The 16,956-nt window shown below is 39.2% G+C and overlaps 2 protein-coding genes across 4 annotated transcripts in view; one reads left to right on the top strand and one right to left on the bottom strand.

Moving 5' to 3' along the window:
• CEP85L (centrosomal protein 85 like) overlaps positions 1-16,956 on the top strand; it is a 100,288-nt gene that overhangs the window by 38,488 nt on the left and 44,844 nt on the right. For both annotated transcript variants that reach the window (XM_035109172.2, XM_035109173.2), the window contains exon 3: positions 2,145-2,929. In XM_035109172.2, the coding sequence (XP_034965063.1) occupies positions 2,145-2,929 (785 nt within the window). The remainder of the gene's footprint in view (positions 1-2,144; positions 2,930-16,956) is intronic.
• On the bottom strand, positions 4,568-16,782 carry PLN (phospholamban). Of its 2 annotated transcripts, none has more exons than XR_009557334.1 (2): positions 16,137-16,782; positions 4,568-7,163 (listed from the first exon to the last, which is right to left on the bottom strand). XR_009557334.1 is itself a non-coding variant. In XM_060272650.1 (2 exons), exon 2 carries the CDS (start codon positions 11,020-11,022, stop codon positions 10,864-10,866), a length of 159 nt encoding a protein of 52 aa, XP_060128633.1. In that variant the 5' UTR covers positions 11,023-11,145; positions 16,137-16,763; the 3' UTR covers positions 9,092-10,863. The 2 variants fall into 2 exon arrangements, 1 of the variants encoding a protein (XP_060128633.1); XM_060272650.1 differs by lacking the exon at positions 4,568-7,163 and adding an exon at positions 9,092-11,145 and having other exon boundaries at positions 16,137-16,763.

Genomic DNA, 16,956 nt, shown 5'->3' with positions numbered 1-16,956 from the left:
GCACATCAAAATGCAAGTAGATAAATAGGAACCGCTACAGCGGGAAGGTAAACGGTGTTTCCGTGTGCTGCTCTGGTTCGCCAGAAGTGGCTTTGCCATGCTGGCCACATGACATGGAAGCTATACGCCGGCTCCCTCGGCCAATAATGTGAGATGAGCACACAACCCCAGAGTCGGTCACGACTGGACCTAATGGTCAAGGGTCCCTTTACCTTTACCTATATAGCATTGCACTGTTAAACATTTACCTTCCATAACACAAATTGTGTACAAGAATTTCCTCCAATTTAGAATGTTCTATAGCAGGGGTGGCCAACTCCGAAGAGACTGCGATCTACTCACAGAGTTAAAAACTGGCAGTGATCTACCCCCTTTTGGGGGATTCAGGTCAAAGTTGTTGAGTTTTTTTAGGAAGGAGGAAGGCCCATTTTCAGGGATTCAGTATGCTACCGGGTAGATACTTTAACGGTTTTAACTTTTTAATGACATCTTTGGACTATGGCCATCGTAATTAAGAGAGATGGCAATGAAATGTGATGTGAGAAGTAACATACTTTTGTAAGTCAAGTACAGCCTGGTCTCTGGAACACTGTACCTTCCATAACACAATTGTGTACAATATGGCTTTTTAATGACATCTTTAATGACACCTTCCCTGCTCCTTCCTGAGATCTGTGTGCCTGATCCTCTGTGCCACCATAAGCGGAGAGCTGCCGAACAGGATTAAATTGCCTTTAACATGATTCACCTGAATTCTGCTAAGCATTACTCTCCTGGAAAACCATAATGGCAGAAGTCTTGGAATTGTTTTGTTCTTTCCCCCAAAGCCATATATTGTAACTGTAGCAGATCACAATGATTAAGAACAAATAGTAAGACTTTTTAGAAAGCCTCCCGTGTAACAGCAACGTGAACAGCTTGGGGGAAGGTTGAGCCACGTGACATTGTAAAGGCTAAGATTCTAATGCCAGGATTAGCTGCTTATTTTTGGTAGTCTGCAGGCTTTGATGCAAAGCAGCAGTTGCTAGGCATAGGAGAGCTGCTACTCAGATTCCAGTAACCTCTGCCTCACCTTTGTTAATTTTAACTTGCTTGTCTGTCTAGAAACATTGGCACATTGGCATTTTCTATACGCCTACTGATATTTCAGATGGTGAATGGAGCCAGAATGGAAGAGGCGAGGCAGTAGCAATATACCATTGCTATATACTGTGTTATTTTTCAGTATACAAACTCTTGAATCATAACTTCTTGTTCCATCAGCCAGATTTTCTACCTCCCACATCTATCTGCACGAACCCCCCGCCCCCCGAAAAGCCTATTCTGGGAGTTATGGGGTTCTTTTGAGCAGCATGGCATACGTTGCAGGGGGCCACAACACCAAAGGAAAACTGTCCAAAATTGGGGATCCCACCTCCTTGCATAAATAAAGGTGCCTTTCTTTTGTACAATTGCACATTTGGTTCCAGTATATTATCTGCCTATATGTTTGAAGATGTACAGTGATTTTATTAGCAAAACCATGTAATTTACTAGTGGATATTCTATATAGGAAAATTTATTTCTTCATTAGTGTTTAGTGTTTAGTGTATTATCCCAGAATTGTTTTGGGAAAATGGCTACATATTAAGGTCATTAAAACATATATATATAGGGTGCTGCCAGGCAGGTGTTTGTTGGGGGTCTGTGTTGGTCATGCATGTGAGGGTTTTCCCCCCTTACAAGTCCTCTATGTTAGAATGCCTTAAGCATGAGGAGTGGAAGAAAACAAAACATTTGATGCAGCTTTCCAGCCTCTTCCTGAAAATTTCAGAGATCAGTTCAGTCCTGTGCAGTTTTAGTGTATATAGCGATCTATAGTTTTTCCATCTTGTATCTCTTCCACAAATTCTGTTGGTATACTACATGGATGAGAAAACCTGTGACCCTGAAGATGTTGTTTGGCTGACTCCCATCAGCTCTAGCCAAGTCTGGAGGGCCACAGGTTGCCCTATAGACAGGCCTATCATGAATTAAAAACCATGTATGTTTCAAATAATCTCATCTGTGTCAACGCATTATGTTTAATTTCTTTGTGGTGCTTAATCTTGACCTGTTCTTAATTGCACTGTGTTCACTCACATGATGAAAATCTTTCCCTCCAGATCATTCCACCTCAAGTGGTACTTCATCATTTAAGCCCAGCCGTTCACTGGTCTCGATTCCCACTGCCCATGTGATGCCGTCTAATACCAGCTCTTCGCTATCCCAGCATAGGGAACCTGTGAAGTCTGACTGTTCAAAATGGAGTACAAGCCTTTTGAGGTCCGCCGCAAGCAGGCATCAGGGCATCCTGGACAGTTCTCTTGACATGAAGGACTTGAGGCCTGTAAGGAAATGGTCGTCCTTGTCTAGACTCAGCGCACCCATTACATGTACCCAGGATGGGGGTGTTTATTCAGCAGAGTGCAGGACAAGCCTGGATAAATTGGGAAGAGACAACACTGTGTCACCACAATTAAGAATAAATGGGACGAGCTGTTTGCACAACAGCATGGAATTACTCAAGATGGAGGACAGAGAAACTGGGAAAAAAAGAAATTCTACCTTGGACTGCAAATACAAATTTGAAAGTTGCAGCAAGGAAGACTTGGGTGCTCTTGATCCCTCAAACAGGAGACATGCCTTAGATATGACCTATAGTGCCTTACCTGAAAGCAAGCCTGTCACATCCAACTGTGAGGTGTTTCATCAAGGATATATAACTTTGGGACCGCAGGCTGTGAGCGGGGTTCCCATTCAACCCTCAGAGAGGACTCAGAGATGGCTTACAGAACAATTTCATACAAACCCTCCAGAGTCCAGGCCTTCTGAAGAGCCATACAGCTTATCTCCTTGGCAGTTACAGCAGCTTGAAGAACTTAGAACAGGAAGTGAGCATCCTGTGCAGGTAAGAGCAGAAATTCAGTTTTTGCTGCCACCAAGTGGATTGAAAGAGAAATTACACCAAATAACATATTAAATGACAGCAGTGGTCCTCTACAGTCATAGTGTAGCATGTGTCTGATGTCTTTGATAGTGAAGATTTTAATTGAAATGAACTGGGAATTTATGGGTGGGCATTCAGTTAAGTATTAATATTACTGTATCTAGCTCTATACATCAACCACAATCATCTTTACATTTATGCTTACTTGGTTCATTAAAGTTAAAGAAATTGACCCATGCCTAACTCTGTGTTGAATTAGGGACCATTGACTTCAGGCTTTGTATGTCATTAGCATATTTAAGGTAAATAACTCAGTTTCTTGGGGTGATGTGTATTATCCCTGAGTTATCACACCTTGCTATCTTCAAAAACACATTTTGCTAAAATGAACTTTGAGAGAATACAGTTAGGTTTTTTCCTGTTTCACCTGTTTGAGTATGTTATGAATACATTTTGAGTGACAGAGTAGTTCATTGCACTTAAAAATGGTGAAGTTTCATATAAAAATATGTTTTCTTTTGATCGATAGACGTTATATTGTGCATGCTATGCTGCATCTCATAGAATATTGAATGTCTGAAATACTTGAGTCAGTGATTTATATAATGTTAGTTTTTGTTGATGCTGCAGAACCAAAGCTTCTTTCCCTTTTCTTTTTTGCCTAGATTGTACCAATTCATCAGAGTCAAATTTTGCTCTGAATTAGTTATAGATTTTCTGCTGTTGCAGAATTAAGACTTGCACATTTTTTTAGGTGACTGAGACACTTGCCCAGACCGTTCCTTGCCCTCATCCATGTATGCAGCTCAGTCTGGAAGTGGTATGTCCTTCCCAGCTCTGTAGCCAGCTGTCACTTGTGTAATCAGCTCATTCATTATTACAGCTGTGCCCTGACCACAGCACATGAAGATGGTACACTGATGCCAGCTACCGGTATTTTGCAGTGCCTGCAGCTCCAAACGTGAGAACCATGTGTTTTGGTGGGACTTCTGAATTGCCCTCCAAAAGTAAAAGGTGGTGGGGTTTTTTGTTTCGTTTTTGCAACTTAAAACTATTTTTTCAGGTATTTGTATATTGAGTTGCTTATTTTAGTCCTGGTTTTCTTAACTGCTGTTAGCCAAAATAATCGCAAACCAGTTCTATGGTTTGCTGTGATAGCAAATACCAACCTCAAGGTCAATGCAAAGTAGGGCAGCACTTCTATGACACAGTAATAGCAGAGCATTCATTATTCAATGAGTGCTGATGCAGAGAAAAGCTAGGAACTGGTCTTCAGACTCTGTATGAGAGTAGCATCATGGGAAAAGAAAATATTGGCATCATTTCAACCCAGTAATATGGTAAATAAAGGGCTGTGGAGGTGGTTCTGTTCACTATAGAACAGAGTTGGGAATGAAAATATTAATTAGCATTTATTTAGCAGTTCAGAGCACTTTACTTAACGTTATATTCCCAATTCTTATGATGACTGTAAAATAGTCCATACTACTTCTTCATATAATTGCAAATGGAGGGTTGAGGATGAGAGAATGATAACTTGCCTAAGGCTATCTAGTGCATTTATGATTGAGGTGATATTTGAACCAGGGACTTTTTGACTTAAACTCTTAGCCCCAAGGCTACAATTGGAGATTTATTGGGTATGTCTCAATTAGGTACAAAGGAAAAAACAAAAACAACAAAGTATAATCTTTTTTCATTCTTTAGCAAAATTAAACTTTTGATACATTTATCTGTATATTAAATTAGTGAAATTCTTAACACTGGTAAGATACAATACTGTCAGTACATTTCTGATATCTGTTGTATATATTACATATGTGAGTGTAGCTTTCCCACTAAATATGGACTTTTTATCAATCTCAGAGGACCTCAACAGTATGCAGAAAGTTGGAAAGACCTGTACAGACTTCATATAAACTTTTAATAACTGACTGATAAAGCAAAAGAGAGACTTAAAATTGAGCAGTTAAATATTTTGGCTTGTGCCTTTGTAGGTAAGAGTTAGATTGCAAACCAGATCTTGGGAACCAAAGTGGTGGAATTCTAAGAATGCTGAGGGTAAATTGAATTCTCAGGAAGGTGACAATAGAAGTTCAGGATGTTTTTTTTTAAAAAAAGAATTAAACACATAGGTAAAATGCTTTCAAGGTTAAACGCAGGAGAACATTAGGGCTTTCAGTGTATATGCAGAAATTCTATTCTACTGTTACAGGATTGAATGGTCTTTCTGTTGGAAATATTCCCATGTTTGAAAACTTATGAGAATCTAAATAAAATGGTATTGCAACAGACTGTTCAATCTCTTTTGTTGTGATTGCCAATGTCTGATTTCTGAAATGTATACAAGAAGTCTATAGTTGTTTTCCAACATATATGTGGTATCACAGACATTTGAATACTGTAATCTCTGCAATTGCTGAGCTTCCATTGGCTATTCCATTTAATGTAGTACAGTCTTACCTCGGTTTAAGTACGCTTCGGTTTGAGCACTTTCAGTTTAAGTACTCCGCGGACCCGTCTGGAACGGATTAATCCACTTTCCATTACTTTCAATGGGAAAGTTCGCTTCAGGTTAAGTACGCTTCAGGTTGAGTACTCTGTGGACCCGTCTGGAACGGATTAATCCACTTTCCATTACTTTCAGTGGGAAAGTTCGCTTCAGGTTAAGTACGCTTCAGGTTAAGTACAGACTTCCGGAACCAATTGTGTACTTAAACCGAGGTACCACTGTAGTTCTTGCCAGCCATTCTACTTCTGAAGGTGGGCATGCAGACTGACAGACATATCTCAAAAAGGTGCCCAAAGACATATAAAGTTCCTATAGTAAATTCACTGAGCAGTTTATTCTGTAAAACAGAACTGTAGGCAAAGCAAGTGTAGAAGAAACATATGCATTCTGAATTTCATAAAGGTCTCTTTGAACATTTGATTCCACATTACTGTATATTCACAAAAAATAGCATCACAAGTAAAAGAATCATAGAAGCATCTGAGAGTCATGTGTCATCGTAAAGACACTTCGCTTGTTTTTTCTTGCCACAGGTTGACATGGCTATCCCTCTGGAATTCTAGCCATATCAATCCACTGCTATAGTGTGTCCTTCAGAAATTCTGTGGCTTGAAAGACTAGTGTAGCTAGAGACTAAATGGGAGCATATTGTTCTGCTAAAAATGTTGTGACTAACACATTATAATTGAATAATACATTGGCCCATTTTCAGTGTTCAGAATAATTAACAGTGTACACCTATGCATGTTCGCTAGTAAGTAAGTGCCACTGCATTTCATGGGTCTTATTCCTTAGTAATTTTGGGTAGAGTAAGGCCCATCAAACACTGAAATACTTCTGAATAAGCATGCAAACAATTAGGCTGTATTCCTACCCCCGCCACCTTACCTCCTCTAATTATTGTTTGCCCTCATACCCAAATAAAAGTCACAGGAACTTCCATGTTTGCTTCAAACAAATGTGCTGTCATTATTTTCTTCCTTTAAACGATTAGTTGCATGTAAAAAATAATAATAATAATTACTTTTCAGTATTTCAGGTTGTTGCGATGCAGCTTTTGGGCTAAGTTTTTTTTTTCTGTGTCCTACTTGTAGAGTCTGTAATCTCAGAAGTCCACAGTCTAACCATTCTTTGGTAGATACGTAAATATATAGTATTGATTATTTCTGCTGGTGACCATGTTGCAGTTATTCTATACTGTAAGGGGGTAGTTTTTGTGAAGTACAGTCTTGCTCTGTTCTGGTGCAAAAATAATGCACACCAGCAAATCCATGTTCTTAATTTGTCTAATAAAATCAATGCTCCCCCGCTCTTCAGTTTTGTAGGTTGTGGATTTTTCTGGGTTTTGTTTGTTTCAGTGTTTCTGTTCACAAAGTTTGAAGCTTCAAGTAACCATAGTGGATTAATAGTAAACGTTCAAACAAAATGAGAAATTCACATGAGCTTTACAAGGATGTACATGAGAACAAGAACCAGGAAAATGAGTAGAAAATTGAGTAGGAGGTTGAGGCCTCTGTTTGCTGCAAGATCCATTGTAGGCGTCTCTTGCACTTTTTATGTGTGCAGCAGAATTTGTGATCGCAGTTTTGAGTTTGTTCAGTTTCAGTGCCAGTGAATTAAGGTTGACAGATGTATATCACATCTTCAGTTCTTGGCTTTTCCTGAGCTTTGGCTGTCCAGCACCTAAGAGAAAATGGCTGATGAGCAACAACTATAGAAACCAGTCCCACCCTCCAAAACACCCTTGAAAGGAAATGCAGACAACTTTTTAATAAGTGGCATGGTTTGCACAAAATGACTTGACTAAGGGAGTTGTTTGTCTTATCATGCCAAGTAAAAAAGTATTTTTCCAAACAGCAGGTGACGTACAATAAAAATGCACGTTTACCTTTATAACTAGTCACATAGCACAACCCTGCCCTCCAAGTTGCTAATCATCTGGCTCTGTTTTCATTCTTAAATCATCTATTCACAAAGCACATATAGAATTTAATATTAATAAATCAATGAATCCTTACCTGCAGAAAGTCCTTATACCATGCACTGTGGGTGCTTCTACTGTTTGTAGTACTGTACATCTTAGTTACCATATTTTTCTGTGTATAAGACAAGGGGTTTTTTGCCTGGAAAAAAAAATTGGGGTCTTGTACATGGAACATGGGCATCTGGGGGAATTTTAAAAATATTTAAGCATATGTCCGGGATTTTGGCTTGGGTGGGCTGAGGGGGTCCTTCCTGCTGCTGTTCCCCTCCCCCCCCCGGCTGCATGCTGGTGACTGGCTCACCTCCTGAAGCCCCCGCTGGCTTGACCACTGGATCGAGAGCAGCAGCTGCTGCTGCTGCTGCTGAGAGCTGCCTCAGCTACCTCTCCTTGCCCTTCTTTCATTATTCCCCCTCTTCCCCTCTCAAACTCCGACCCAGCCCACTCACCACCTTCCGCAGCTCAGTTTGCTTGACGGCATGGCCTGGCGCAGAGTGGCTGCTGCCTTCCCCTGGCTCTTTCCTTGGCATCCTGCTTGGGAGCCTGCTTCCCTGCAGCAGCAGCTGCCACCGAGGGGAAGCATGTGGTGCCCCCCCCCTCGCTGCCTTTGCTTGTGCACTGCATGCACCTCATGCTGGAAACTTTGAGGGCGATCGCCCCCAAGAAGATCAACAACTTGCCGCCGCCAATCATCCAGATTTTCACTTCTATTTTAGGGTTTCATTTTTCTTAATTTGGGTTCAAAAAAATAGGGGTCGTCTTATACATGGGGGCATCATATGTATGGAAAATATGGTGTTATATGCAGCTTTCCACCTTGATGAGTGGGTCATTGGCGAGTGAGTAATAAAACTTTGGAAAGGATTACTGGATACTCTGCCACCATCTCTTAAGTTGGAGCTTTGAGGAGGCTTGGGTCATCCTCGCTTCTGCACTGATCTGACTGTCTCCATCGCCTATTCCAAGATAGAGAAGTTGAGGTGGGTCATGTGAATGTGTAGTGATTGAGCCACTTGGAGTCTTAGTCTCTCCTGGCTCCAGCAGGAAAGACTGGAGACAGTCTTGGTGGTGACGGCCATACAAGGCTCTAGCTGTGGAAAAGATTGAGAGAGCTATTTTTGCAGCAGATAGCTGTAGTTCAAGGGACACCTTTCCTGCTCTCTGTCAAAATGATCCCAACCTTTCTCCCTGCCTGCAAGTGGGCAAAATTGGGGCTAGACTTTAGCTACTTTCAACAGCTACAAAAGTTTGGAATGGGAGAACAGAGCAATAAGATTGTTCCCAACTTCCTGCAGAGACTCAGTGGTAGATCAGGAATTACAGTAATGCTATAATCCCACGCGGCTTTACCTGAACACGATGGGCCCTTTTTTCTGAGTATTGCTCTGAATGGGAGGGGCAAGGGCCCAACCATACATTTTGACAGCTGCTAAGGCCAGCCAAAATTTCTGGTTATATGGATTTCTCAGCAATTATAGTCCCCTTTGCGGGAAAGCTATGACTGTTTAAAATGGTGTGATACTGTTTTAAATGTATAGTGCAGGTGGGCCTAACTTTGTAAAATTTATTCAAGTTGATCAACTTTATTTACCAGTTTTTAATTGAAATAAACAGAAATAAGCCAAAAATGTCTTGCCGATTCATTAGCCTTTATTTTTTATCTTAAGAAGGAACCAAACCTAATGTGTGTTTTTTTTCCAACACTGGAAGGATCAGTTCACGTGTAACATAATTAGAAGAGTACATTCTTAATGTATGAAACAATTATAAGAATTGAATGAGTCATTAGACATGGTTGCTTCTTACCAGTTCAGCTAAAATGATCACATGTACACTTCATAGAAATGATAGGAAGTTTGGTTTCAAAACAATATGAACTCGTTTTTAACCATTGGCTGGGTCAGTGCCTAGAAAAGCTTTGGCCATGGTTAAGGTTCCTGGGGAGTATTAAATCCTGTAGTCCTTCCATTCACAATTATTAACCAAGCTAAGAAATTGAAAGCATATATGCCCAATCCATGAGTAAACTCGACTCTATACCCCCCCCCATATATAATATATAGACATCCATAGTATGATGCTTTGGCTTTTTTGTACATTGAAGCAAATATTTTGTACATTGAAGCAAATATCTGAATGCCATTTTAATGAGTGATTAAAAAAAAAGACACAACCAAAGGACAAACTGCTTATATCAATACTTTTTTTTTTTTTACTGTATGGAAGCATTTATTCTGTTTTAAATATTACTGAGCACTGCCAAAATACAAAGCATTGACCTCACACTTTCCCCATACTTAATGCTAGATTCAATTGATCTGGCATGTTAGAGGAAACCAGTGCTAGCACAACAGGGCTCCCCACCCCTGTCCTCACTACACCCCCTGTGCCTCCCCATAATCTGCTCTGGAGAACCCTTAAATCAGTGTGCAGAGGTGGGGAGGGGAGATAATTCTGTCAGACAAGAGGAAATACTTGGGAAAAACCTCCTTAGCGCTGCATTGAATCCCAACCTTTACGTTTGAGAAAAGTATTGATATCAGTTTTACTTCATTACTTGGGTTTTTGTGCACAAAACTCTTACTTGTCATACTCTATCTACATCCAGTGTCTTCCACCACTTTCATATTACCTTACTTTAACACACAAGCGAGGATATGCAGTATTTGCAAATATATCTAATGTCTGAAGGTTTATTTACATTTGGCCACAGTTTGGGTATCAGTACCTCTTTCAGGCTGTTCTAGACAAATGCCATTGCTGAAATGTGCAATATGCATATCAGGTGGAAAATTGACTTCATTTAACTATGGATTGATTGAATACTTTTATTTTTCAGACTGGAAAGTGTGACCATGTAATGGTTTAAGCATTAATTTCAAGGTTTCGGTCATCAGCATGCTAAAGCAAGCTTGATACTGTAATAGTTTGATCTAAATAATCCAAGTACTCAAGATTTGAAAGTAGGCTGTGCAGAATATTTTCTAAACTATATAATGATCTAAGTGTACCTGTTAACAGTTCATTTAGCCTCAATCTCTACCTACCCATTCAAATGTGAACCCATTTCAGAGCCATAGTTAAAACTTATTGCTGGTCATATGTAAAACTTGCTACTGGACATTTTACAGCTATTTTTACTAACACGTCGATTTAGTAAAACAAGCCTGCAACATACACTTAACAATATGTTTCAAATCACTGTTCAGTACAGGAGCTTTTAACATGGTTGCAGTGGCTAATAAATGAATAGTGCAGCTGGTTAGAAATTGTTTAGTCCGAATGCTGGACTTTCTTGCAAGTATTTCCTTGTGCTGGAAATTTCCTCTTTGGTTCTTTTCTCCCTCTGGCTGCTTTCCCCATTTGCACAGCGCAGTGAAGATCAATCAAAGAAGCCAGACTTCAAAGAAGCATCACAATGATGCAGATAAGCAAGAGGCATATTAAGATAAGACAAAAATTCACAAAGAGCTCTTGAAGCCTTTGGCGTGTTTGTGGGTTCACCTCAATAGTTGAGGCTCTCCTCATAGCAGACCGGGTTATGTACTGGACCTTCTCCATGGCAACAGGAAAGTGCAAATTTTAAGGAAGTGGGTGCAGATTTTTAAGAAGCAGTGGTTTTCAAGGGCAGTGCAACGTGCTTAATATCTTCTTGTTTGCTTTGTTTTAAGGGTCTTTGTGGAGCTGGGGAAAGCAGGAAAGTGAAGTGTTAGAAATACAACAAACAGTGCATTGACCAGGGCAAGTGCCGATTATTTCCAAGTAAACAACATGTTTGAAACAAGCATGTGAGATTTCTTTACTATGTGAGACATTTATACATAGAAAACAAATCTTAACAATAAGACCAAACCTGCCTTTCAATAATACCACACATACGAAACTTGTTTTTAAGACCACTGCATATGATATGGAAAAGAGCTGTTTGCAGCAGGTTTACCATATACTCTTATGTTAAAACCATAACAATTTGAAGGAGAGAGTCATGCATTTAATATGTGGCTGGAATAGACCTACATGTTTGCAGTTCATCATAGGGAGTAACAGTGGACATATTGCAAACACGTCCATATCTTGTAAAGCAATCCTGAGAAATGTGGTTCATTTGCCGTACCAGGTGTGACTTGTGACCCCTTAAGCTGAATGTAACTCACCAGCCATGTATGGTGGTTCACAAAGGCTTTGTTAAGCCTTCTGTTTTTAATGCCTGCCCAACACTGCAAAAACAGGGAAGCTGTCAAGCTCCTGGCAGTCTAAAATGCATAGTTGGTGGGCTCTGTTCAGCTTAGATCATATTTGCAAAGGAATGTTTTATATAAATACACTCTACAACTCAGCTTGACTTTCCATTACTTTTTAGCTCTGTTTGATTCTGTATAAATGAAGGGTAATGGACCATTAGCCATTAAAATATTTGGCTGACACCATGTTCAGTTCTTTTTTTCTTTTTTCAGTTTACATTTGACAAGGGTAGATACTCTAACACACACACACAAACACAAACAACAACAATAACAAACAACAAGGCAGGCACAAGACAACTCAAGGGACCTTGTAAAAATGTTGTTCCTTCTTCTAGCCAAATATGGACTCAGTTATGCAAAAGTGTTTATTCTACTCTAAGCAAGCCATAGTGAATTCAATACTAACAGATTTGTATTAAGTACCTTTGTTAAATATGGTGTGACACTTCACAGACGTGTCACATAGCTAGCTGGTGGAAATAGTTATCACTCTCTTGTTACTGAATAAAAAGCACAGATGCCCTCTTCCTGCATGTAATATAAGATGAAATTATTTGACGGAAAAACTCCACTCTCTGGGAGGGTCAGCAACATGCTTCTTGATAGAATAGTATTTTGGGCAAGCTAGGCTGTGACTTTTTCTGTAGTTAAGAACTTGTGTTTGTCAACATGAGGCTTTTCAAAGAGTTAAGACTTATTCATAATATATAAGCAAACAGCTGTGATCTCATTTCACTGCAATACATATAGCTAGATGAATACTGTTGCCTGTCATTATTGCTCTGAAATTGGAGAAGACATTGGAAGGACATCAGTATTCCGTTCCTTGTTTTGTTTTTGTTTTGTATCTCTGTACTAGACCTGAAAAGACATTTGAAGGAAACAAGAATCACATCCCAAGCCTATGCTTATTTAAATTCCACTTTGTTCATTGGGGTAGTCTGGTCTATAATTATTTATATTTGAATCATATATTCCTGTCTTGTTCGGGAAACCATGGGTTCTTAAAATTGAATCCCTCAATTCCATTTAATTTAAAGTTTTGTTGACGTCAATTCTGACATCAAGTAGTTAGTACACAGAAAATGGAGGATTCAGAATAAAAATGGGTTCTTTGATTACAGATGAGCATCCACGAGGAAGAGGAGCAGTAGCAGCTGTTGTTTCATTGTTTTCTAAATAATTTTTTTAAAGAAAATGGTGAGTGTTGCTTCATTAGTCCACTAGAGGTCATCAGTTTACTGCTGATTGCCCCCTCTTGAAAGTTAATTCAGGAGAGACAGCTTATAAATGAGGGGGAGGCCATTAATATCACAACATTTTTGAGGAATAAGTCTGTTCTGCCGGGAGTCAGTTTCTATTGCCCCTCTCCCAAAATTATTTCGATAATGTTAGTGGCAGCAGTTAATCAGTAATTTCTGTGCAAGTGAAGAGATTTACATTATCACAGCCTTGGGATTCGTTTAAGAGGCTGGGGGCAGATCTGCATCATATAATCTTATAATGAGCAGTGTCAACCATCAGGAAAAGAATGATAAATAGAAGTGGTATGAATGTAAAAACTTTTTTGGGGGGGGGAGACTGGGGGTTGGTGTGAAAGGGCAGGAAACAACAGTATGGAAAAAGGAGGAATAGTGGTGCCCAAGAAGCTAAGTGAAAGAAGTGATGAGCACATATATATTGGCTAATTAAACAATCTGTGGGCTTTTAAACTGGGGGTTATTATTTTTGTTTGTTACTATGGTATGCATTTTTGTGTTTTTATATTGTAAACCCCCAATGTAAACATGCAGGCCAGTATAAAAATTTAATGAAGTATAATAATAATAGAATTGGCTCAAGATTCTAGGAAAAAGGTGAGATGAGGCAATAAGAGAAACAAACAGGATTATAAAATGTTAAGAAAAAAGGTTAGGAGAAAGTGCATATTTTCAGTCACAGAGAAAAGGCTCACTTTCATACCAGTGACAAAAGCTGTTTCAAAGAAAAAAACATAAGAGTGAACTCATCTCTCCTGACATATTAAAAGTAATAAATAAATAAATGTTTAGCTAGCCTGCAAGAAAAATGAAGCAGAAAAGAACTTTCAGGGCATCGTGTTGAGATTTTCCTCCTTCCAGTGTAAATTATTTTTACTTTTAAATGAATAATCACAAAGCAAACACACCCCCCCATTTTTTTAAAAAAATAATAAAAATAAAAATAAAACTTTTCTTAGTTTTATTATGCCCCTTTTCCCACTTGAGAACATACAGTGAAATGGATCAAGTTTCGCTACTTCAGTTGGTGAAGTTATCCTAACATGCTGCAGAATTGCTCTGAGATTCTTCCCAAAGCTAGTGTTTGTGTCTGCGATAATGTAACAGAATTGGCTGTTATTCTGTGCTGCCGGGTTTTGTGTGTGTGTGTGTGTGTGTGTGATATAAAAAAGCCTCTTGTGGACAAAAATACAAACGCAAATGATTGCTTTGAAAAATGTCTCTAATAGAAATTAGGTAGTATTTAAAAAAACTACAAAATCAGGTACTCTGAAAATGGGGAGTTCTGTTCAGTTTCTATTGGTGTATAAATAAGTGTTTTCACTAATATATATTTCTGTTACAATGTTAAAAACGAATTCTGAGTATTCAAAAATTAATCAAATACTGTAGTAACAGCTTTCTAGTGAAAATACTACTCCCCTCTAGCAACAAGGTTAAGTCTTTATTGATACAATAGCAACACCATTATTTTTTGCTGGCACCTTTACATGGGAAATGGGACACAGGTGGCGCTGTGGGCTAAACCACTGAGCCTAGGGCTTGCTGATCAGAAGGTCGGCGGTTCGAATCCCTGTGACGGGGTGAGCTCCCGTTGCTTGGTCCCAGCTCCTGCCAACCTAGCACTTCGAAAGCACATCAAAAATGCAAGTAGATAAATAGGAATCGCTATAGCGGGAAGGTAAACGGCGTTTCCATGTGCTGCTCTGGTTTGCCAGAAGCGGCTTTGTCATGCTGGCCACATGACCTGGAAGCTATACGCTGGCTCCCTCGGCCAATAATGCGAGATGAGCGCGCAACCCCAGAGTCGGTCACGACTGGACCTAATGGTCAGGGGTCCCTTTACCTTTACCTTACATGGGAAACACAGCAGAACATAATTCAAAGTAAACGTTCATGGGACTGCATTTTGAATTAAAACTGTGATAAGTGGATGGAGGGGGGGGGAATGATACAGTAAATCTTGCCTTCAGCTCTATAAATAGTTCTCCCCTTTCTCAAACGGTAAAATGATTTTATTTGCTTCTTTTTCTGCTTTTGGCATATGTGCTCGTGATTGAAATTGTGAGTTGGATCCAGATTTAGTCTTGCTGAGAGCTGACTTAAGCCTCATTGAATTCAGTGTGTCTGTTCATAGCATGACAGTGGGTTGGATCCAGCTAAGTCATACTGGGAGTAGACTCACTGAAATGAATGGAGGTGACTAACTTAAGACCATTGATTTCAGTGGGCCTGTTCTGAGTGTCTTTAATAAAACACTTCAGTGGTTGAAAACATTACATGTTACTTGAAAATTAACACTGTAGGTAGGCTGCTTGAAATAAACACCTAGTTAATGACAGTGGTTACAGCCATGCACAAGATTAGGCTTCTTAAATCCCAGTGTTTTAAAGTGACCTTAACTGTGTAGGATTGTTGCTGCTGGCTAGGATCCAAGAAATCAGGCTACTAAATCTGTGCCCAACATGTCATTGGGCTTTTGGTGGGTTTTTTAAATAGTGACACCTCTCCATGCGGGATTACAAACCATTTTAAAACACCAAGGACTTTAAAAATCAGTTTGTGATATGGCATGGGGTGTCATGTGATTCTCACTGGCTATGCAGAAACCCTTGGGCTTCCTTAAATAAATATTCTGGTCGCAGGGAATATTAGTATTAGACGTGGCTTGCTGGGCTTGAGTAAAAAACAAACAAACATGTACAAGTTTACCTGTACGTACTAAAACTGCTTAACTGCTAATCTGCAATGTAAACACTACAAATAAGATACTTTTACAAAATAATAATAAGAATATAGTAACATTTTCAATAGAAAATTGAGAGTCTAGAAGGGAGGGAGGAATAACAAAATTTCTGAAATTGTGACAGCAGGATCCTTTGCTGTCCACAAAGCACTGAAATATAGCTTGATTCAGTCTGAATTATTTAAAAATGTTTCTTCCCAAATCATACGCCCCGCCCCCTCTATATACAAATGTTTTTGCTGTACCTGCATTTATTATCAAACAACCCTAAAAAGATGCAGAAGGCAACCAGTGTTGGAGTTCTATATCAAGCTAATGTTTCTCAACAAAGGCGGCAGACCTCTCTCTTCAAGTAGGATAGCTAATTTAGAAACCCACAATCCCTTATACATTTTAAATTTTTTTAAAACAAACTTATTCCCTTACCTCAATAGCCAGTGATTTCTGAAATATGTGATGATATGCTCTGGGAACCTACAAGGCTTCTCCGTCACCGAGTTTGTGGGAACAACTGAAGTTGGTGGAGGGAAAAAATAACAAAAGTTTCATAGGCAGGGCTCATGATGTCATCCAGGAATTTAACTCTAGTGATTGGTTATAGAAGAGGCTTTATAAGAACAGGGACATTGCACAGCTTACATCATTTAAAGCAGTGATCTTTCGTTCTTGAGCTATAGGGAAGAGGAGAGAGTTAGAAAGGACTCTACATGTCTACAAATGTTATTGACATGTGAATTCAGTCAATAACAAGTGTACAGTGAGTACACATAGCTTTCCAATGACAAAATCTCTTGTTGTTGCACAACTGGACTTACTGTTTTCAGTAACTTTCCTGTAAAGCTGTATACAAAAATGAAAAACCGAAACACATGATTTTGATTTTGCTAATGAATATTAAGGACCAGTTTTTCCAGTGATCAGGACTCTAGTAATGCGTACTGTGGATTTGATCTAAACATATCTCTCTCATGCCACACACTGCTTTTGAAATTATGAGTTACAAAACAGTTTGCAGTATTAAGTGGCATCTGCTGTTTGGGGAATGGAAGGAGTCAAAATTATCTCTTGTGGTGTTCCTTGTGGTGGTGTGGAGTAGGTCTTCGGATTGTGCTGGAAAGTAAATATGGTAGCCTATTGGTTCTATACATGACTTTGAAAGAGCTCAAGAAACTTCACAATGTTATGGTAAATTTATAACACTGTTGGCAAATAGTTTCCATATTTTTTCATAACAAAATATGAAAAC

Source organism: Zootoca vivipara, chromosome 3, assembly GCF_963506605.1.
Source record: "Zootoca vivipara chromosome 3, rZooViv1.1, whole genome shotgun sequence".
In the NCBI taxonomy this organism is placed as follows: domain Eukaryota; kingdom Metazoa; phylum Chordata; class Lepidosauria; order Squamata; family Lacertidae; genus Zootoca; species Zootoca vivipara.
Note: the sequence above shows the minus strand (reverse complement) of the source record. Positions and strands in the feature narration are given on the sequence as shown.

Coding starts and splice junctions, on each gene's coding strand:
- PLN (XM_060272650.1), bottom strand. CDS start 11,022: ATGGAGAAGGTCCAGTACATAACCCGGTCTGCTATGAGGAGAGCCTCA.